Source organism: Echeneis naucrates, chromosome 5 (genome assembly GCF_900963305.1).
Source record: "Echeneis naucrates chromosome 5, fEcheNa1.1, whole genome shotgun sequence".
Classification (NCBI taxonomy): Eukaryota; Metazoa; Chordata; class Actinopteri; order Carangiformes; family Echeneidae; genus Echeneis; species Echeneis naucrates.
Genome location: NC_042515.1, coordinates 4,206,112 through 4,226,549, shown reverse-complemented (window position 1 = coordinate 4,226,549; position 20,438 = coordinate 4,206,112). Strand labels below are relative to the sequence as shown.

The following is a 20,438-nucleotide window of genomic DNA, read 5'->3' as shown; positions in this document are numbered from 1 at the left end:
CTGTTTTGTTTAATTGAAGAAATTCACCCTTAATGGGTCCTGGATGATCATCAGTAGGCTTCACCTATTATCAATATCAAACCTGTCAGTGCAGTCCGTTTTGAACATATGATTACATGTTTTCAGATTGGATAAGTACAGAGTAGACATGAAATCTTTAGTTTGTATCAGAGTAAACATCACACCTGCATCAACATATCTGCAGTATTGGTACCATCACAGGTTTGGGACGTTTTATCAGCTCAACAAATTTCTCGTGAAGAGAATTTAAATCACCGTCTCAAACTTCAACAGTTGTTACAGAAAAGGATTAAATTAAATGTATACTTATTTTTAAATTCTCATTTTGTTACTAACACGAATAAATAAAGTGTCCACTCAGTCAATGCTGACCAGTTCCATCAGACATCGGCATCTTCAGGTTTAGTTTGAGAGGAATCTCCTCCCTCTAAATTTAAATCTCTAAGATTAAATGGAGGTGATACACGCTATGAAAAAGAGCAGTAGATTAGATATGATCCTAAAGATACCCTTTGAGGATTTTATTAAATTTTTATTTTGAAAAAAACATTTAAAGTTAGGTTGTGGCAATGTTTGTCAGCATAGAGCAGCCCAAACGTGGATTTTTCAAAATACTAGCAGCCCACAAAACAGGAGGTGATGATGTTAGACAGAGGAAATGGTGATATGCAGCAGGTGAACATCAACACCATGTAGAACAGGTTTACTCACAGCAGCTTTTATTGTTTAGTCCCTTGAGAGACCAGATTAAATCCTGCGACTTGTCTGTCACCTCAGTCGAGGTCGCTGAGCTCTCTTTAGTCCTTCATTTCTCTCCAACATCCTCTTTACGCCACAAACATTTGGCTGTAAGGGTTTTTCAGCCTCAGTCTGGAAAACACACTGGCGGTCGGTAAGCTGTCTCTCATCTCAGTTTATTGTTCAGTCAGGAACCGTCAGTGTCCATGTCGTCAGTGTCGTCACCCTCTGAGCGGCAGATCTCTTCTAATGCCAGCTCTGTGAGACAGGAAACAGGACGCAGAAAACACAAGCATTTATATTTGATGGCCAGAAGTAAGTGGACCACAACATTTGAGGTACTGTCTCATATTGAGAAATCAAGTTCTAAGTTAAACAATCTCAGAATGAGGGTGAATTTACTCAGGATGGATTTTTATAACCTTGTGACAAATTTGATGATGTAACAACAGATCTTCCGCATTACATGATTTTAATGTGCCATAATATTGCTAATATGTGGGAGGGCATATTTTATCATCACACTGATGTAATTAAGTGGGCATGCTGCATGCGGATTAGTGCTTTTGCCCCACAACAAGAAGGTTGAGGGTTCAGTTCCCAGGCCTGGGACCTTTCTTCAAAATCTGCCTCAGTGGAACAGAAGTTCCAAGATAAAATGTTCTAATTTTTTTTCCACTGCTGAACACCGTTAGACTTTGTGTACTAATGTCTGTGTGTGTGTCGGCGTACCCTCGCTCTCGCTCAGCTCGGGGATCTTCCTCAGCGTCTCTCTCACAGCGGGGATCACTTGGTCATACATGTGCAGCAGCGGCCTGCAGCTCTCTGAGAAGCTGCCGTGATGCAGCAGCAGCCAGTGCAGAAGCAGCAAACACTCTCTGAGCAGAGATGCTGCCGGGTTGCGCCACCACGGCCCTGAGAGGGGAGAGCAATGCGGTAGAGGTCGAAGCAGGCCTGGGGGAGCATTTATTTTAGGGGCAGCCTGTTTTAGAGAGTTGACTGCTTTTGAGCATTTTTTTTTTATTACTGACCTGTCGAGTCTGACAGCTCCTGAGAACCACGAAGATCTAACCACTGACGATGGAAAATAATCACCACGGTCTGAACCAGCTGGAGAGGGAGACAGAGACACATGATGAAAGGTGCTTCAGCAGAGGGTCAGACACAGAGCAGAGGGTCAGATTTTTACCTCAGTATAACACTGGCAGCTCCTGTGGAGGTTTGCAGTCCAGCTCTCTTCTCTCTGAGTCAGTAATCTACACAAAAGACGAACCACCTGAGACACAGAAACATTAATATTACAAATACAGAGAGCATTTTTCAAAGGTGGTACTTCTGTATAGGTGTATTTGTGTTACCTTCAGATCCAACATAACCCAGTCTGTGTGTGATGCCTGGTTGTCTGGCCTGGTTCTGATATACTGGAATAACTTAAGAAAAGCACAGGAGTCTGAAGAAAACAAACATTGAGTTGAATTGAGTGATTCAGTGACCTGAATGAATATTTGAAGTATCCTTATAGAAGTCACTGCAGTAGTGGAGCTTTAACAGTGGAAAAAGCCTCACCATGCTGAGAGCAGAGCTGCTGAGCCAGCGTCTGGTGGTCGGACATCGATGTGAGGATGGACACAAACTCTAAAATCATCTGCAATTTGATGTCTGCTGACAAACAACCACACAACACCTGCAACACACACTGCAACCTGAAAGACAGCGAGTGAGAGAGGTTGGGTGTGAAAAGACCAATGTCTCTCATTGAAAGCTAAAGATGAATCCGAAGTTGCAGTTTCTTTGAGTGCTGTTCTGTTTATGGACTGTGCGTCAGGCTTAAGACATGACTCATGAATCCCGATGAAGTAAAGGACAGCTGAATAGAAAGTCTCCTCAATATGTGAAAGCTTCAAAAACGAATGACAATACAATGGCTGATGCTTTAATGAACTCAAAGAGCACCGATCAGGTTCACAGGGTGAATGTGAGCAGTGTGATCGGATCCTCGAAAATGTTTTTGAAATAACATCCAGGAACTTTTCCCAGTTTGGAACTCCCACTGATCAGTCTTCTATCAGTTGTTCTCTGTTCCTGTAATCCACTGACTAAATATCTGCAGGTAGCTTACACTAACACATTGCATAACTACAAATCAGCGAGCAATGTCAAACATGCATACACTCCCTCAACTGCTGTTTCCAGTCCTGCTCCACCCAGCCCAGTGTTGCATCATGTGTGTATCTGCTGTGTACTGCAAATCATTCATATGAGTGTGAGTGAGTGCGTGTGTGTGTGCGTGATGTCTGGAGCACACACACTTTAAGGGAAACAAACTCATACGGTCTTTGTTGGTATCACTGCAGAAACCTCTGAATTCAACATCAATAAAAACAAATATTGTTACTCAGAATTTAAATCTTTTGTGATACAGCTGCCCAGTAATTTACTCAATAGATAGGAATTGAAAGGAAAATGATGTTGGCAAATTTCAGTGTGAACTAGAATTTGTGTGTTTACCTGTCTGTGTGTGTTTTTGGCGTCCTCTCAACGAGGACACACAGCGTCCTCATGGTGCTGAGAACAAGCTCCTCCCTACACGAGCTGCTGTGGCTGCCACCGAGTCCTGCTTCACACAGCTGTAAAACTGACTGGAGCAAGGCATTCTGGGAGCACAGACCCACACCTGCAGCAGATGACTCAGTCTGGGAAGGAAAAGGGAAACATTTTACTGAAATATTTCTCTTTAAAAGGCAATTTAAATGAACAATTGCTGTCCAGGAGAGATGAATAATATGTAGTTTTGTTTATCAAAGTTGATATTTCAATATTAACACTTTTACTGTAAGGAAAACAAAGATTATACAGTTTCTGCCTGTACCTTCTCCTCTGTAACTCTGCTTTGACTCTGTTTTGACAGCACAGCCTCCACCACCTGTGGAGCAGCAAAAAAAGTATTGATAGAGATAATAAATAATCAATATCCAAAGATAAATAGAAATATTCTATTCAGCAGGAAAATGATTGTTAGCTCTAAGACTGTGCACAAACAGCAGAACATCACTGAGTTCCATTCATATAAAATTATTGATTCTGGTCTGATTTTCCTGACTGAAAAAATAAAGACCATCTTAAACATGAAGAAGAACTCATTCCTCTGGATTCTGGGAGTCTGAAGCCTGATGGGTCACACTTTCCTGTGGAACATCTAAGTTCTTCACAGTCCTAGTTTAATATTCTGGTAACCACTGTTATGTCAAACAAAATGGCAAATTGTTCATTCCAGCATCTCAAAAGTCAAGAAAATACACTTTTTTCTTTGTCATAAATCATTACAAAATGAACATTTTTTTTGTACTATTGGTTGGGCAAGATAATACATTTTGATTATGTTATAACAGTAATTTTTCTCATTTACCAGACAATTCATATGAAAACTAATGAATGAGTGTAATTTTATGATAGTTCGTCACCTCATCGCTGTGGGCCAGCAGCAGGTAGAGAAGCCGCAGAGCAGCCAAACCAATGTCCTCCACACTGAAACCAGACAAGTCGGTCTCCTCGTGTCTTCCTAGCCCATCAGCGGGAACAGCATGGCCTGCTGGGAGTGAGCAGGCAGCATTGGCGTCTGAGCCACTGCCACCTGCAGTGTTGGAACGGGCTGAGTCCAGAGTCTGACAGAGTCGAGACAGGTGGAAGTCCAACAGAGGGAGGAGAAGGACGCTTCCAGGACAAGACCTACACACAAATTGAGATATTTTTTTAAGACAATCAATCACATTAACTCTGAAGGTTCACAAAACTGGTGCAGGATGAATTTTCATGCAGATGTATCAGTGTAAAACGTAACTGTAATTGTTGACACATTTTTAAAAATCTTTTCTTGACCATTTGGTTATTTCAGTGCCGTTATCACATCATTTGGCCAAAAGAGGGCGCTGCTGTCAACAGAAATGCTTTAATATTTTCTGGGCTTTACAGTCAGTAGAAGATACTCAAGTTACTCAAATTATATAAATGAATCTCGTGGCCCAAAGCTTGTCAATTCCCTTTATTGTCGCCATCATGATTTTGTTTGGGTCTACACCCTCACTGGGTCAACTTTAAAACGAGAGAGAATTGGAAGTGGGAGAACGTTGGTAAGCTTCGTATTTTAACATAGAAATTTGATCGTGAAGGTTGGAGAATAGAAGAAACAGACCTATAAGCAGCATCAGTAACAACAATGGTATAGATACAAATGCTATGAATTTACAACTCTGGCATAGATGTTTGTTAAGGTTCAGCAGAACAGCTCCTGCGTTCCCAGTCGGTCCATTCACCTGCTGTTTGTGCCGCTGGCTGCAGCTGCTGGTCGACTTTGACTGAGCATGTTCAGTCCAGTTACAGCTAGACTCTGAACCGCACTCAGAGCAGTGCTTGGAGCACCACCTCCACTGACACTTCTCGCTGCATTAGAGTGGAGCAGAAACTCTGCAGAAGGCCCACTGAACACAATAAAACACACAAAAACAGTTCAGTTGTCCACATTTAGTCCTTGGAAGGAGCCCAGCTGCTTTGTGCATGAGCTGAAATGGGTACGATTACAAGTACAAAACAATACAAACACCCCTAATGCTAATCCTCTTATTAATTATTTAGTATTATCATCATTATTATGTAATATTACAGTGGCAATAATTACATTTAAAATATTTAAAAGGGGAAACTACAGACTTTACAGATTGATGCATTGTTGGTGACACCATGTGGTGACTGTTGGTTGCATCAAGTGAAATCAACAGAAGACGTTCAGGATTCAGGACGTTCTGTTGTGATCATAGTGCTTTTCACAACTGATTAAAAGTCCTAAATATTAATATTGTTTTAGGGTATTTTTAGGCAGGGGATGATTTAAACTTCAACGTAAACTGTCCAGAAGGAGTTTGGTGTGCTGGCTTTGGAGTCTTAAATCTTGTGTTGATGTGTCTAAAACACATTACAATGTTTTTACTTCTAAACTTTACAAACATGGGATGATTTAGAATGACTTTTAATCCCTTATTGTGTTGTCTGGAAGTGAAAGTTTTGGTTTCTTGGTGTCAAGGTGTCAAATTGCTGCAAGAGACTGTACACACTCAAACACACACAACACCCCATTTTTATCCAGATTGTCATGGTTACGGTGCAGCGTGCTTACCTGGATGTCAGGTGGACGTCTGTCAGATTCATAGACAGCAGGTGGGAGAGGCTGAGGCCGCTGGGAGACAGAGACTGTTGCAGTAACAACCCCAGTAAGACACCACCTAGACGACAACACAAAGCCCACACACCCGTATTTCACTTATTTTGTGGGGAACTGTCATTGACATAACGCATTCCCTCAAACCTTTAACTAAACTTAACCAACACAGATTACTTTCATCCCTACAAAGCTGTTGAACCCCAAATTTAACAGTTTTACCAGTAAACATCTGTGCAATCACCCTTTATCCTCCACTCAGTCAAGTGTAACCAACAAACGCAACACTCATGTGTGACAGTTTAGTATTTGCTTAGCTGTTGTGTGATGTCTGTGACTCTTCCTGTAGATGGAGAACCAATTTAAATTTTACAGATGTGCCTGAGAGGAGTATCAGACACATCTGACATCACATCAAAGAGATGCTGACCGGTTTGAAAAGAAGAACCATTTAAATGTGTTTTAGTTTTTGTATTTACATGAACCTTTTTAAAAGACCTACCTCGATGCTGCAGGTGTGCAGGCCTGACAGTCAAAAAGGGATCTGGGCGACACACTTCCTGCCTGCTGTCACCAGATCTGCTGTGGGATGCTGCTTTGTCTGCTGGAACACACACATTCAAATATTCACTTCTGTCACTTTTGGGTAAATTACACAGAATACCAATCATTTTACCCAGATCTTCAACCTTAATTTTATCTCTTACCTTAACCAAACCATAACATTGAATACAGATCCAGAAGTCTCTCATCCCAAATTAACAAATTTTTAGTCTGAAATTTCTACCTGTTTTACCATACAAGTGTCATGACCTTGACGACATCCTCATTTGACCTACCATCTCTTCGCGTCTTCATTGGCGTCTTTACCGGTGTTGTTCTGCCAAACATCTCCTTGGTGATAAAGCCATTTGCCACTGGAGAGGAAGAGCTGCTGCCACTCCCATGATGCAACTGGCCGAGAGAGCTAAGCACTTTGGGACTGAGATCAGAGAGAAAGGAAAAGACTGTCACATTAGAGATGAGGAGACGATCAGCCAAAAAGGCAATTATTACAAAACTGTTTGATGAAAATGTTAAGACAATCAAACCTGTTATTGGGAACCTGTGCTGCAGTAACATTAAATATTTAACTGATCATCAAATCTGTTGTTACTTGTATTGATTATGACTGACCTGTTTCTATGCAGTGGAGAGGCTGTCTTGTTTCTTTCTGTGCTCTGCAGTTTGGTCTTCATCTCATTGATCTCTGCTTCTTTAAACTGCAGCTCAGACTGCAGAGACTGGACCTGCACATAGAAAAAATTATCATGATCACATTATTCTGAAGAACAGGCTGTACACACTGTGTACGTAAGAGTGATATTAGCTCCTTCACCTTCTTGTTGAGCTCCTTCTCCCTGTCGCTCTGTTCTGTCTGCCTCCGAGTCTCCAGCAGGATCTGCTTCTGCTTTTGAGCTTCTTTTTCCTGCTGAGAAGCTTTCAGGGAGTCCCTCAGCACACGGATCTCCCCGCTCTTCAAAACAATTTCATCCTCAACCTCCTTCAGCTAATGCAGACATGCAAAAAAAAATAAATAAATAAAAAATACACAACCACAATGTTACCCACAGAATTTGAAGTTTTCATGTTTCATTCTTGTATATACAAGCTGGAATGACCTGACACATAATAGACTATTTGTAGCCCATAGACATGATGCTACACGATAAACCTGAAACGAATATAACGTTTTCAAGATTAAACATTTTATTAATTGGTTTGCTCCAACAGATTTAAAGCCAATTTTCAAAAGCCATGCTAAACAAAATATGATGTTACACAAACTGACAATATAGAAATGTATATGGCGATATAACTAAATTAAATGGCCTGATGAAATGCGTTCTGTCTGTCTGCAAAATTGCCAACCGCGGCTGTCTTTAAACCTGCCCCACTGATCCTGTGCTGTTGGACACTTTCTGTAAACCTTTATAAAGTGAAGCACACCTTCCTCTTCAGCTCTGCATGCTGGGCTTCCAGCAGACAATAGGAGTCCCCTCTGTCGGGCCCGAAATGCTGCTGCCTATTACCTGAAGAAACAAAACACCACAGTCTGCAACATCTTTTTAAATATACAAATCATAGCTGACTTTATGTGTTTTTCCTTTGACAACAAACAATTGATTAGACAACTTTCCAGATATTTACTCCATTTCTTCCTGGTAACCTCCTGTCTACATTTGCTACAGCCACTGATTTATATATTTGGCCTCCCCTTTTTCCATTCAAGGGGTAAAATTTGCTTACTGTTTCTTTAAATCACCAAATTACCCTTTCTGATGCTAGAGAGGGAATTAATGAAAAAAAAAATAAATAAATAAATAAATAATAATATAAGTGATTTTCATCTCTGCTCACCAAGAGGCTCTCTACTCGGTATCCCAGATTTCCCTTTGTTGTTGTTGCTGCTGCTGCTGCTGAACGTGTTCTCTCTGCTGTGCTTCATTGTGTCTCTACTTAAAGATTTGCTCCCTCCGGCAGATGACGGCCAGGCTGACCCAAGACCCGACTCCACAGATTTGGTCCCTGCAGTGATAGCCTGCGAGGCAATGATATCAATCTCATCCAAGTCATCTTGGGTGAAATCCTCATCATCTCCAAATGGATCATCAAAGGCCATTGGTGTTGCTACTTCATGGTTCAAGCCTCTGAGGCGCTTGGGGGGAGGGAAATTCATACTGTGAGGGACGAAGAGAAAAAAGATGGGTTAGTGACCTTTTAGATTCAAACAATCATTAGTTTACAATGTTTTTGTTTAGCAGAAGAATTCAGTCAGTCGTGGCCAAAGAGACTGACTTTTGTCATTCTTCAGAAAGACAGGTTTTCTATATTGTCTGAACAGTTACTTCAAATTATGAATTTTTATTAAATCAAATAAAAATAAATTATTAAAACCCCAACATGCGCTATGATCATAATGCAAAGCACAGACAATCAAATTTAGCTACCGAATCTCTCCACATCATTAAAAGTTGTCCTAAGTACTTAATATATATGAATGAATGTGATATACGACAACAGTATAATTATAGCTGATATAATACACACATACATTTATGTGGGTATGTGACTGTTTAATATTTAGGTTGACCCATTTTAACATTTTATAGCCTCTGAAGGTATACAGTTCTTCTTTCTGACAAATACTGTTCTTTTCACTTTTAATTAAACTGGTCCTGACATTTTTAAACGCTAACGGTGAACTTTGTCCGGCTGCAGGTGGGCGATCATCCATTAGGTCACAATAACTATTCAAAAGCGGTGAGGGCCAGCTAGCAGCAAACAAACAGCCCTTACTTTAATAAAAAAAAAACAAAAAAACAAAACAGCCAGTTAATAAGGTTAAAGTAGATTGTAGGTGGTGGTTTCCTCCGGTTTACCTCGTCTCTTGATGCTGCTGCTGCTGCTGATGCTCTTTGATAACTAGCAGTGATTCCAATAGGGAATTAGCTTGCTAAGCTAACGAAGCTAGCTCCGTCAAAACACATAAAAGTCGGGGAGCGTCTCCTTAAAAATAAAAGATGGCGGCTAATAATAGCCTTCTCTCTTCACGTGGCACATCAGCGCCAAATAAAACGGTGAAATCGTTTTAAAACAACTAAACAAAACGAAGTTAAAGTTGCCAGTATGATACTGTTGTGTTGCTAAGCCCGCTTCGGTGTCCTTCGTATGGCGACCAATCAGAGCCGAGCTCGGACGTGCTGACCAATCAGAAACGCCCATGCACTACGGGTCCCCGATCAAGACAAACTATGCTAAATACGCAGGTGAAAGAAATATAGAACTCAAACACTCAAAGCAATTTGTTTATTTCTCTTTTTGTTTATATATTCCGCTGTGTTTGATGTGTTTTTTTTTTCATTTTGTGACCTATCTCTTTCTATAATTGCTGCACATTCTGTCATATTGGTTATGATATATATATATATATATATAATTCATTTGTATATTTAGATCAGAATAACTCCTGTAGACAAACAACTGCAGGCATTCTTGTCTCAATATCGCAAGAACTGTGAAGGCCGATGGATAACAACATCTACCTCGCACCATTTGTGGTCCACTCATTAAAATGTAATGATACAATAATTTATTTACATTAGATATAAATATGAAAATGCAGAGGAGTGTTTCTTGGCCAGGGACAAAACGAGACTTCCACTTTGCTCCTTCTTACTTACTAAGAGAAGAAAAAAGTAGATTCTAGTTAAACTTTGCTTAAAACAAAAAACGGAAAATTGCAAACTGTTAGTATCTGTCTCTATAGAGATGACAAAGTACAACCATGTAAGACACTTTCAACTCTCGAGTGTATTTTGTCAGATGGATTGTGAGATCACACTGTTAATAAAGATTTAAGTAGGAAAAAAGAGAGTAGGATTTATCTGTTAATGCATATATTTTGGATTACACAGTGATATCAAGGTATGCAGGCTGTAACATAAATCTTAATTATGCAATAAGACTATTTTGTCCAAATATTAGTGATGTTGCCAGTGCTGTGCACGAATCCACTATAATTAAGGAATAATTTCTTTCTCCTCTTCTAAAACCTAAATTTCTATTTCCTTGTTCCTTTGCAGTGCAATAGTGCTTTGTCCTCCACTGGTGCCTGATTAATAAAACAGAATTACAGGATAAATGATTGGCTGTATCATAACACAGAGCAAGGAAAATCACACCAAAAATGAAATAGCAGGGAGACAAATATTCAAAAAGGGGGCTTCTTCTGTCACCTGTGGAAATAACCTTGGACTTAAAAACTTCTAATTAATTAATTACGCCCTTGTAACTTGTGTTGGCAAGCAACCTGTTTTAGCTGCCAGATCTATCTACAGCTTAGTTCAAAGGCAGGCGGGCGTTAATATGAGTCTTTGGAAGAACAGTGTCTTCATATAGAAGATTCTTGTGGCTTCTCAGCAACAGCAAGTGTGCTTTCCATTTATAGACACAGACAGGTCTGTGTGTCGAATCTGAGGCTCTATAGTGTGTTTGTGTGTGTGTGTGTGTGTGTGTGTGTATGTAACTCTGACACATGCTCAGTCTCTTCCTCCGCCTCCATACTTCATTACAGAAATGGCAGAGCTCAGGCATCCAGATGCACCCATTGGCGTCATCAACATCATCATCATCATCATCATCAGGACACACACACACACACACACACACGAACATTCGATCTTCACCAACATCTGCACCAACACCAGCGCTGGTAACATGAATGTGCACCGTGACAGGTCTTCTTTTGCACAGACTTAAAAATATCAGTGAATTGCCACAGCCCCTCACAAACATTTACATGTTTGGCAGTCGAAGCGGTTACCATAACAACCAAACAGTCAAAGCAGGGTCACTGAGAGTGAATTAGATGAAGTGAAGCCTTCATACGTGTGTGTGTGTGTGTGTGTGTGTGTGTGTTACTGCAGAGCAGATGCTGTAACTCTGACGATGATGACGTTTTCTGGCTGTGTGCAGCGGAACCATCTTTGATGGTATTTCCCTGCAGTGTCTTCTCAGGAGACACAGCGGTGGGAGTCCAACTGATGCCCAATCAGAGGTGGAAAGGATGTCCCCCGTTCCCTCTGATGTTTGCCATATTCCTAGACTGACAGAAACCTTTGGATTAAATATGTTCACACTCCCATTTTTTTTTTACCTTAAGAAGTTCAACTCAAGAGTTCACTTCCAATTCCCGAGGCAAATATGTTTATCTGACCGTTTGCTAATTCAACTAGGAATGTCAACATTAATCTGATTTAATTTACAAGTGGATCTTAGTTTTAGTCATCTTGAAATTTCTCTGATTATTCACTTTAAATGTCAGAAAATCTGAATACACCAAAGAGCTGCTTCATTAACCTGGATTTATGTTTATTTGGTGCGATGACACTGCGGTTCTGATTCACATGTTGTGTTCATAAATCAATATTTAATACTTGCTCCGGGCTGTGACAATGGGAGCAGGAAATTATGTAAATGATAACAGCTATATTGTGTATTTGGCCATAGTGTGACACAGTAGTGATGAGAACCAAGAGCATGAGGACAACGAATGAAGCTGCAAGAAGATGTCACTCATCGGAATATCAGCCTGCATTTTTTTTTATCTTGTCGCTGCGTGAAGGAGACGACTTTCTTTCATCAAAAATCTCCTCTGTAATCAACGTCAAAGTCTATTATGACACAGCTGTTGTGTTATACTGCATGCTTCATCCATCTGGTGAAGTGATGGGTCTTTAACATTCAAATGCACTGAAGAAGAAGACAAAAAAAGTCACACATGCAGGCAATGCTTGGCATCTGACACACAAGAAGGAGCAGCAGTGAGTCAAAAAATGTTACAGCATGATAAACACAAGCGTTTCTGTTTTTGCATGGGCTATTTTTGCATCAAGCTGGTTTTAGTATTGTAGTACAGTACTACACATGATTGGAAATGACACAATTTAAGACAAAAATATGTTTAAATGCTGTGTTTTTGTAACATTATCCATTAAATTTCCAGGTACAAGAAAGAAGGAAAAACCCTGTACACAAATGGCATAAAACCAACGGAATAAAAACTATTTGCTAAATAATAATGATAATATTTGTTCAGCCAAGTGTTGTCCCTTGTCTTTGCTTTCTTAAAATGAATGAGCACAAACAATCAGGATTTCCACTGTGCATCATTGGTCATTGGGTTTCCTCATTATAAGACCCAATTATAACAAGTGACTTTTTAGACAAACCTGAGAAGGTTTCTGTAGAATAGTTGTCGGTACTGACTGATCAGGATGAGGCCTGACTCTCCCTCTGCATTTTTAGGTTGCACATAAGATATTACTTGGGAGTTGAGCTTTTTTATAGTAAACTTCAGTGTGTGGCAACTGTTAATGTTTTAATCTGAACTTCATTTGTTGAAACGAAAGACTTTTTAGCTAACCTACAGACAGCTGTCTTAAATTATGATTAGCATTCATGTGTATTCATGTGGACAGAATATTAAACAATGCCAATGCTTAATGTTAAATAACATAACAACTTTGGGAAATTTTCTCTCTATATATATATTATATATATATAATTTATTTTTTAAAATATGACTTTATTTTGCATTTTCATTTCACTACACCTAAAATGTCTCACTCTAAAAATCATGTGTGTGGGAAATGTTTACGTACCATTTAAACATCTGGCCCTGCAGTGGGTCTCCCAATTCAATTTGTTTTCCTTATTTGGGGGTGCCCCTAATTTTTCACCCAATCAAGGTCTCTGACAGACATACCGGAGGACCTACATCTCCCAGCATGCCATGAGCAGCATCCTGTGATTGTTCCTAGATGAACAGCTACAAAATGAATAGTGTTTCCTCTGTTACTGTGTGTACTGCTGCAGTACAGGCTGCTTCGCTGAGGAGTTTCAGTCAGAGAGGAAGACATCCACAGGGAAACCACTGTGCGTGATTGGCTGAGAACCCCCAAACACCACCAATCAGACACCATCCTCACTGTGTGACTGTGTGTGTTTCCCTCTCCATCTCTGGATGCTCTGTCAGTTTGCGCATATTTTTATGTTTGCAGCGCTGCATGCATGCATGAGCGTGTGTGTGTGCACAGGATGCTAAAATCTGGAAATGTGAAGGAGGGGGAGGTGGAAGGATAGAGATACTGAAGAGATATATGAAAGCAGGATAAACACAGAAGACAGAATAAGAGAGAAGGATAAGGAGGAGTGGACAGATGTTGAGGAGAGAGTGATAGTGAAACGCACACTGAGGAGAGATCGACAGAGAGTGCGAGGAGGAGGAGGAGGAGGAGGAAGAGACGAACTGCTGTAGGAACCAGCATCGTCGTTGATTTTCACAGGAACCGAGGCGGCTGTCCTCTGTTGCCGTGACGATGGGCTGCTGGCTCTCTGGACCATGGATGGGCGACCAAACGGTGAGTGACCAAAGACCTGCCTCAGTGTTGTAAATGGTGCTTTGTGTGTGTTTTATGAAGATGCGTTTGAAGAAAATGAAAACAAGCTCTCTGATGCCTCTTCAGATTTATGTCTGTGTCAATCCAGATGCAAAAGAGCATCATGCCACGATATCTGCAGGACTCTGCATGTATGGATAATTCATCTGATGTGTGTGTTTAAAATTGCTAACACAAAATGACGGTTGCTTTTGTACATATGAGCAATTTGAATGTTGAATGTGTGCAAGAATGGGGTTCATATTTGTCATGTCGCGCTGCTGAAGGCTCACAGTCATTCTGCTGCTGTCCTCTGTCTCCACACACAGGTGCCATTTTGTGCTTCTCAGCTCATGCTGTGCATGAGAGTGGGTGTGTGTGTGTGTCTAGTTGAGTGTAGTGGAGGGTGACTCATGGTTGTGATGTGCTGGAGTTAACAATACTGTTCATGCGTCTAATTTGATGGTTGCTGAGCTGCGTGTGTGTGTGTAGGCATGCATGAGTGTGTGAGGCAGTATGGGGCTGATGTTGGCTTGTAGAAGTTAACCCTTTAGTGCAAACATGGACACCATGTCCAATACCACAATGCTCATCATATACGTGCGTTAAATCACCCAAAAATCTAGCGTCCGTTTGTCGTATAAGTATGAATCTCGCCTCTGTCTGTCGGCAGAGCTGCGTCCTGTGACCCAGATGCACAATGTTGACAAATTCAGAGTTTTTAGTCTGTTGTGTGTTCACACTGTACAAATACAGGCTGGAAGTGCAGATAAAATGGCAGCGTGGAGAATAATTGATTGTGGTTTTGATGGATGGGCTGTTTCCCCCCCTAATGCGTGGCTGGATTATAAAATTCCTCTGGTGATTCAGTCCATCAGTTCCATAAAGTTGTTATGAGAGGTTCATTAAAGAATATTAAAACAGCGGCTGAGATATGCTGATGCTTAGTTCTGACTTGGGATCAACCTCCCTAAAACACTGTTCTCAAAATGCAACTGGATAGTATCTTAAATTTAATATTAAATTCATGCTTGTCTGGTAATTAGTCATCTCTAACACATGTAGTTTTTAATTCAGCCTTCCAGTCAAAGAGGTACTGAGAGGCTGTGTCCCTTTAATCAGTTAAGCAGTTTTGGGAAATGAACTCGCTCTTGAGGTCCTCTTTAATTTAACACACCTTTCCTGTAGAAATACGCTGCGAACGCGTATATTCTGAAGCTTGCTGAAAAATTATTTTGGCCTGTTGTTCTTGGAGAAAAGCATATAACTCTGCCTGATAGACAACATAAGACTTAGTAAAAGCTATCACTTGTCTTGTGCTCCCTCCCTCCCACACATTTGCTCCGATCCCACCAACAAAACACAGAGTGATGTGGGAGGTTCTTTATGTTCTTCAAAAATGCCTGAAGTCCAAATAAAACACATCATACTATCTAACACTTATATTACAAGAAATGCCACGTGTTATATTGACTAACCTTTGCCACCAGTCATGCTAATGATGCTAAAGGTTGGAGGATGCACATGCAGGAGGGCTGCTGTGCTTTCAATAGCAACAGATTGAAAATAATAATTAGTATAATTTCTTTTTGTAAATAGTTTGATTTAAATGATCAAACAGGAAATAAATCATGTGGCTTGTGTTGACAGAGCTGAATTTTTTTCCTCTTTATAATCAGATGCTTTGACACTAACGTCACGTTGCATCGATACCTGTCTGTGCCTGTCTCAGATGAGTGGGCGGAGTCTAGCGCACCTGAGCCAGCGAGATGCTCTGCGAATACTGGCAGCCAGTCAGCGTCCAATCACCATGCAGATCAAGAGGGGGTGTGGCACTGAGGCAGACCGGGGAAACTGGGAGCCCCTCCCCCTCAACCTGCAGCACCTCAACCTGCCCCTTCCAGTAATGGGGGCAGGACTTAATGCCTCAAGCCCCTCCTACCACGACAGGTAAAGACACACAGACATTACAAATAGATAAACATAGACAAATAGACAATACATTCAGCAATCTGCTGCCAAAACCCCCCGCAATGTACTTACTAAAGTAGAAGCTCAACCACCTATGTGACATCATTAAAATGTCTGTTTAGGGTCTCTGCAATCTCCATCTAAGACTTCAGTGGCAACGTATCTGTGCCATGTCTTTGGGTTTGTTTTGCAAAAAGGATTCAAAAGGCCCAGAGTCTTGAAAATGTCTAAATTCGTCTTGCTTTCTGTTACAGGCATTATTATGGCCATCTGTCTCTGCCACAAGATCACTGTGATGGAGGACGGTACAGCTATCTGTCCAGCTCTCCACGGGACACTGTGGACATCGGCCACCAGGTGACACTCACGTCATTGATAATCAGTTGTGATTGAACACTTGCACTATATAAAACCTATCGGACCTTAATCAAACGTTTTATATATACATATATATTTTATATATATATATATTTTTTTTTTTTTTTTTTTTTCCTCCACGATTTTTCTGTTCCAGTCTATTTTAATATACATATTCAGAGTCCATCTGTATGATCAGAAACATCTCAGTTTTTTTAAAGCACATCTTAACACAGACCTTGTATGACCTTGTATTGGCCCATCTGAAGCTTTGTGCCTTTTTCATTTGCTTTGCTTCACATTATGAATCCTTCAGGATCCAGAACTCACGGGTCGTCGACCAAAGGGACAGAACTGCCTAATGGGGTGCTGCAATACCAACTTAGAAGAACCTAATGGCTGCCAAAGTCAGGTATCTGAAATTACGCTGTGTATCTTCTAGTCAGGGCTACATATCATCTTCTTCAGTACCTGTGCCGACAGGATGCAGTATTGATGTGGTAATAATAGTTTTTCATAAACCTTTTTCATTCTGGATGCTTTCTACCAAAACAAAACAAAAAGAAAAAGAAAAATCACTCATCAAAATCATATAACAAAGAAAGTGTTTCAATAATTAAATATCTAATTCACTGCAAAATCAAACGTTATTTGCCAGTTTCTCATATTCAGACTGTAGTAGATTATAAATTGGATTTATATAAATGACCTGGTGACTGATGCCTCTCGTTGCAGACTGATGATGAGGACTTCATGCTGGAGAAGCCAATGAGCTACCTGCCTCTCCATCATGAGCTGGACAGTGGTCTTGGGTGGACTGATGGCTCCCTCCATCAGGGGGACCTCTCAGGACTAGAGACAGAGGAGGGAGGCCTGGAGGACTGCCATTCACATGGAGCCCTTGCCCCAGGGGGATGTGGGGGCTTTGGAGGTGGTGGTTCTCCTTCTTCGGAGTCCTTTATCTCCTCTGAGCTCAGCGACTCTGGCTTCTACAGTGTGAGCACCGGCGAGTTCAGGCACTTCCAGAGGCTGTTGGAGAAGCGAATGCGGCTGTACAACGCCAGGCTGCAACATCAGGGCGAACCCTGTGAGAGGCGGGAGCGCCGCGACAGTTGCCCCAAGAGCCACCGCGAGCTACTGGAGGCCATCCCTGAAGCGCTGACCATGCAGCCGCAATGTCAGCGGTTGCAGCTTGGGATGGAGGAGGATGCTGGACCAGTCATGGACGTTCCACCCCGTGGACTTTTCAGGTAGAAAGGGACAGAAATAGTCTTCCCGCTTTAAGGGCCTTGAAATACCAGCAGAAAAAGTATTTGCCTATTTGAAAACCATTTTGCAGTAGTTCCCAGGTTTACTGAGGCTAAGACCAGTCTATCCCTTAAAATAAATATATAAATAAATAAAGCCATGATTCTGCATTAGCTCATGAAGAACAAACCAAACATTGGCTGAAAAAAAAAGGGCATTTAACATTCTTACATTACGTGAAGGCCACCTTGGTCTCTGCGACATGACAGAAAAGGGACGGATGAACTGGGGGTTATTCAGATGGTTTGAAGTCTGATACCTCACCACTAGATGCCACTAAAGCCTACAGACCAAACTGTCTTAGCTGCAAGTCATCCACGGCTTAAATATTTTGGATCAGTTATTCAAATAGATCAAAACGGTTCAAAATCTATTTCTGCAATAACCTCTTGAACTCAAAACTAAATCGAAAACAGTAAATCTAAGTCGTTCATATTAATGGAGTGTTACAGTTCAAATATATATATATATATATATATATTTTTTTTTTTTTTTTTTTTTTTTGAAAAATGCATTGAGAAATTCTGGCTCCAGAGTAACATAAATATCTACTACTGTGAAGTCCGCTGTTATGAAACTATCCTCTGACTTCTGAATATGTTTCAGTGCTGTTTGTTGACTTTGGTGTTTGCATTTCTAGGGTTTCTTCTGTCCAGTTCCATAAAGCCGACCGGCCCTGTTTGAACCGCCACAGCTCCAGTAGCGGAGCCCTTTTCAATCCCTCTCATGCCCACGCTGCAGTCTCACGAATGACTGCACCGGTGCTCTCCACCTGCAGCACGCCCTCCAGCCACAGAAGACCGATAGTGCCCATGCAGCAGCAGCACCACCAAGGCTCCAGCTCTGTGGGGGTGCTGAGGAGAAGCCGAACGCTGCATCATCGCCCTCCTCCACAGGAGTACCGCCGCAGGGCAAGCCATCCAGCCTCCCCCTCCTACTGCGCAGCAACCTTGCACCACTGTGGAGGTGTTGCGCCACACAACGTGCTCCAACCAGGTCTGCCAGAGGAGGGTGAGGAAGTGGCTGGTGTGATATCGGCTCACCCTACAGCCCTGGCCCTCTCACCCCAGCAGCACCCTGCCGCCCTGGGACACATGAGGCCTACCAATGCCCACGACCGATGCTACGACAACACCTCAAACGGCCAAATCGCTCACCATGATTGGTGGCACTCACAAGAAAGAATCTTGATTCCTGAGCCGATGCTGACGGAACGAGACAGAGAGATTGAAAGAGAACTTGAACAAAAAAGACAAATGCAAAAGGAGAAAGAGATGGAGAGGGAGCTGGAGGTACAGATCCAGGAGGAGATGGACAGACAGAGGCAGCATGAGCTCGAGAGGAGCCTGGCCAGAGAACAGCAGCACCTTCAGAGTTTGGCCCACTCTAATCAGGCTGCAGACATCAACGATACCTGGCCGAAGCCAGCCAGTCGGCAGTCACTGGGCAGTGGCGGGGGCAGAGGACTCTACAGCACCCTGGAAGGCCACACGGGCACTGGCACTGCTGTTGGATGGGATGCAAAGATGGCACACGTGAATCCAAGTTCAAGCCCTAATCCCAGTTCGGGTCTCCAACCAAAACTTAATCCCATCTCCAAACCCAACACGACTTCGCGGATCTCCAGGAACCAGCTCCTGAGGGACCGGGCATCTCAGCTGGCAGATGAACGCAGCGGGATGAGCACTGATGAGGAGACCAGCACTGACATGTTGATGGGTAGGTATTGGAGTCGAACAGAGAGGAGGGAACACTTCTTGTTGGCTCGCGAGCAGAGACAGCAGCAGCTGCAAGCCAGAGGAGGCACTGCCCGAGACGCTGCGAGCAGGGGAGTAGCCATGATGGGAGGAGGAGGAGGAGGAGGAGGGGGAGGGGGAGCCTCTCCCGGAGACGGAGGCGTGCTGGATGGCAGAGGAGTCGGAGCTTTTGCGGGAGGACGATGTAACATGGTCCTGGAGCTGAGTCAGAAGAAGTTGAGTCGCCTGAGGAACAGGAAGCTCTTGGACGACTGGACAACAGTGGAGGAGCTGCTGACTCATGGAACCAGGCTGGACAACCAGGAGGACATGCTGTGTCCCAGCTCCCTGCTGACAGTCACCACTGTCTAACTGCATGGACACCACATCTAACTGTTACTGTGTGTCTGCGTGTGTGCGATTTGAACATGAAAATATGACATTTTGGTAAATCTAGTGTTTCTGGCTTTTCCAGAGTGAAAAGAGAATATGCCAATCAGTTTCATGGGCCGACGCTAGGGACTCATCCTGGAGGGGTCACCAGTTTATCACAGGATAGATGCATTAGACACGCTCACATTCACACCTAAAGGCCATTGAAAGACACCAATTAACCATGCATGTATTTTGAGTGTGTGTGTGTGTACCCTGCACAGATGTTCAGCAGTTTAGCTAAGAAGAAGGAGGAAACGGCTAACCTTTCTCCAAAGAACGAGGAAAAACAAAAAAATGTAGCTTCTAACCTCTGATGTTTTATTGAAACAGCTTTGACCCTCCCCCAACCCACCAGGGGGCTTGAATTACCTTGTAAACAAACAAACCACAACAACTAAATCAGTCCGATTTGAGTTATTAGAAATTAGTTCATCAGCTCCTGTTCTTTACTAATAGTTTCATTAGTCAATTTTGTTATCTGGCTAAATAATCTCTTAATTCTCATGTAGCTAACAGATTTTACCATAATTGGACTGGATTTCTTATTCTCTGGAATAAGTTATAATATATATTATGTATTTGGCACCATCAAATTAACACAGGCCCACACTGCAAAGCTTCACGGTGTTAATGTCTTATCGTATTTATGTCGATAACACAGGTTTGCAATCTGCCCTGCTG

The 20,438-nt window shown here is 42.0% G+C and overlaps 1 protein-coding gene across 3 annotated transcripts; it reads right to left on the bottom strand.

The window, feature by feature from the left end:
* Positions 1–6: 6 nt before the first annotated feature.
* atrip (ATR interacting protein) lies at positions 7–9,665 on the bottom strand. Of its 3 annotated transcripts, none has more exons than XM_029502523.1 (18): positions 9,391–9,665; positions 8,369–8,688; positions 7,958–8,040; positions 7,347–7,517; positions 7,145–7,257; positions 6,808–6,950; positions 6,471–6,572; positions 5,927–6,032; positions 5,070–5,234; positions 4,221–4,485; positions 3,629–3,682; positions 3,268–3,452; positions 2,326–2,462; positions 2,118–2,209; positions 1,949–2,035; positions 1,791–1,869; positions 1,492–1,713; positions 7–1,017 (listed from the first exon to the last, which is right to left on the bottom strand). In XM_029502523.1, exons 2-18 carry the CDS (start codon positions 8,685–8,687, stop codon positions 947–949), a joined length of 2,394 nt encoding a protein of 797 aa, XP_029358383.1. In that variant the 5' UTR covers position 8,688; positions 9,391–9,665; the 3' UTR covers positions 7–946. The 3 variants fall into 3 exon arrangements, with proteins under 3 accessions (XP_029358383.1, XP_029358385.1, XP_029358384.1); XM_029502525.1 differs by having other exon boundaries at positions 1,492–1,674; XM_029502524.1 differs by having other exon boundaries at positions 6,471–6,569.
* Positions 9,666–20,438: the final 10,773 nt, after the last annotated feature.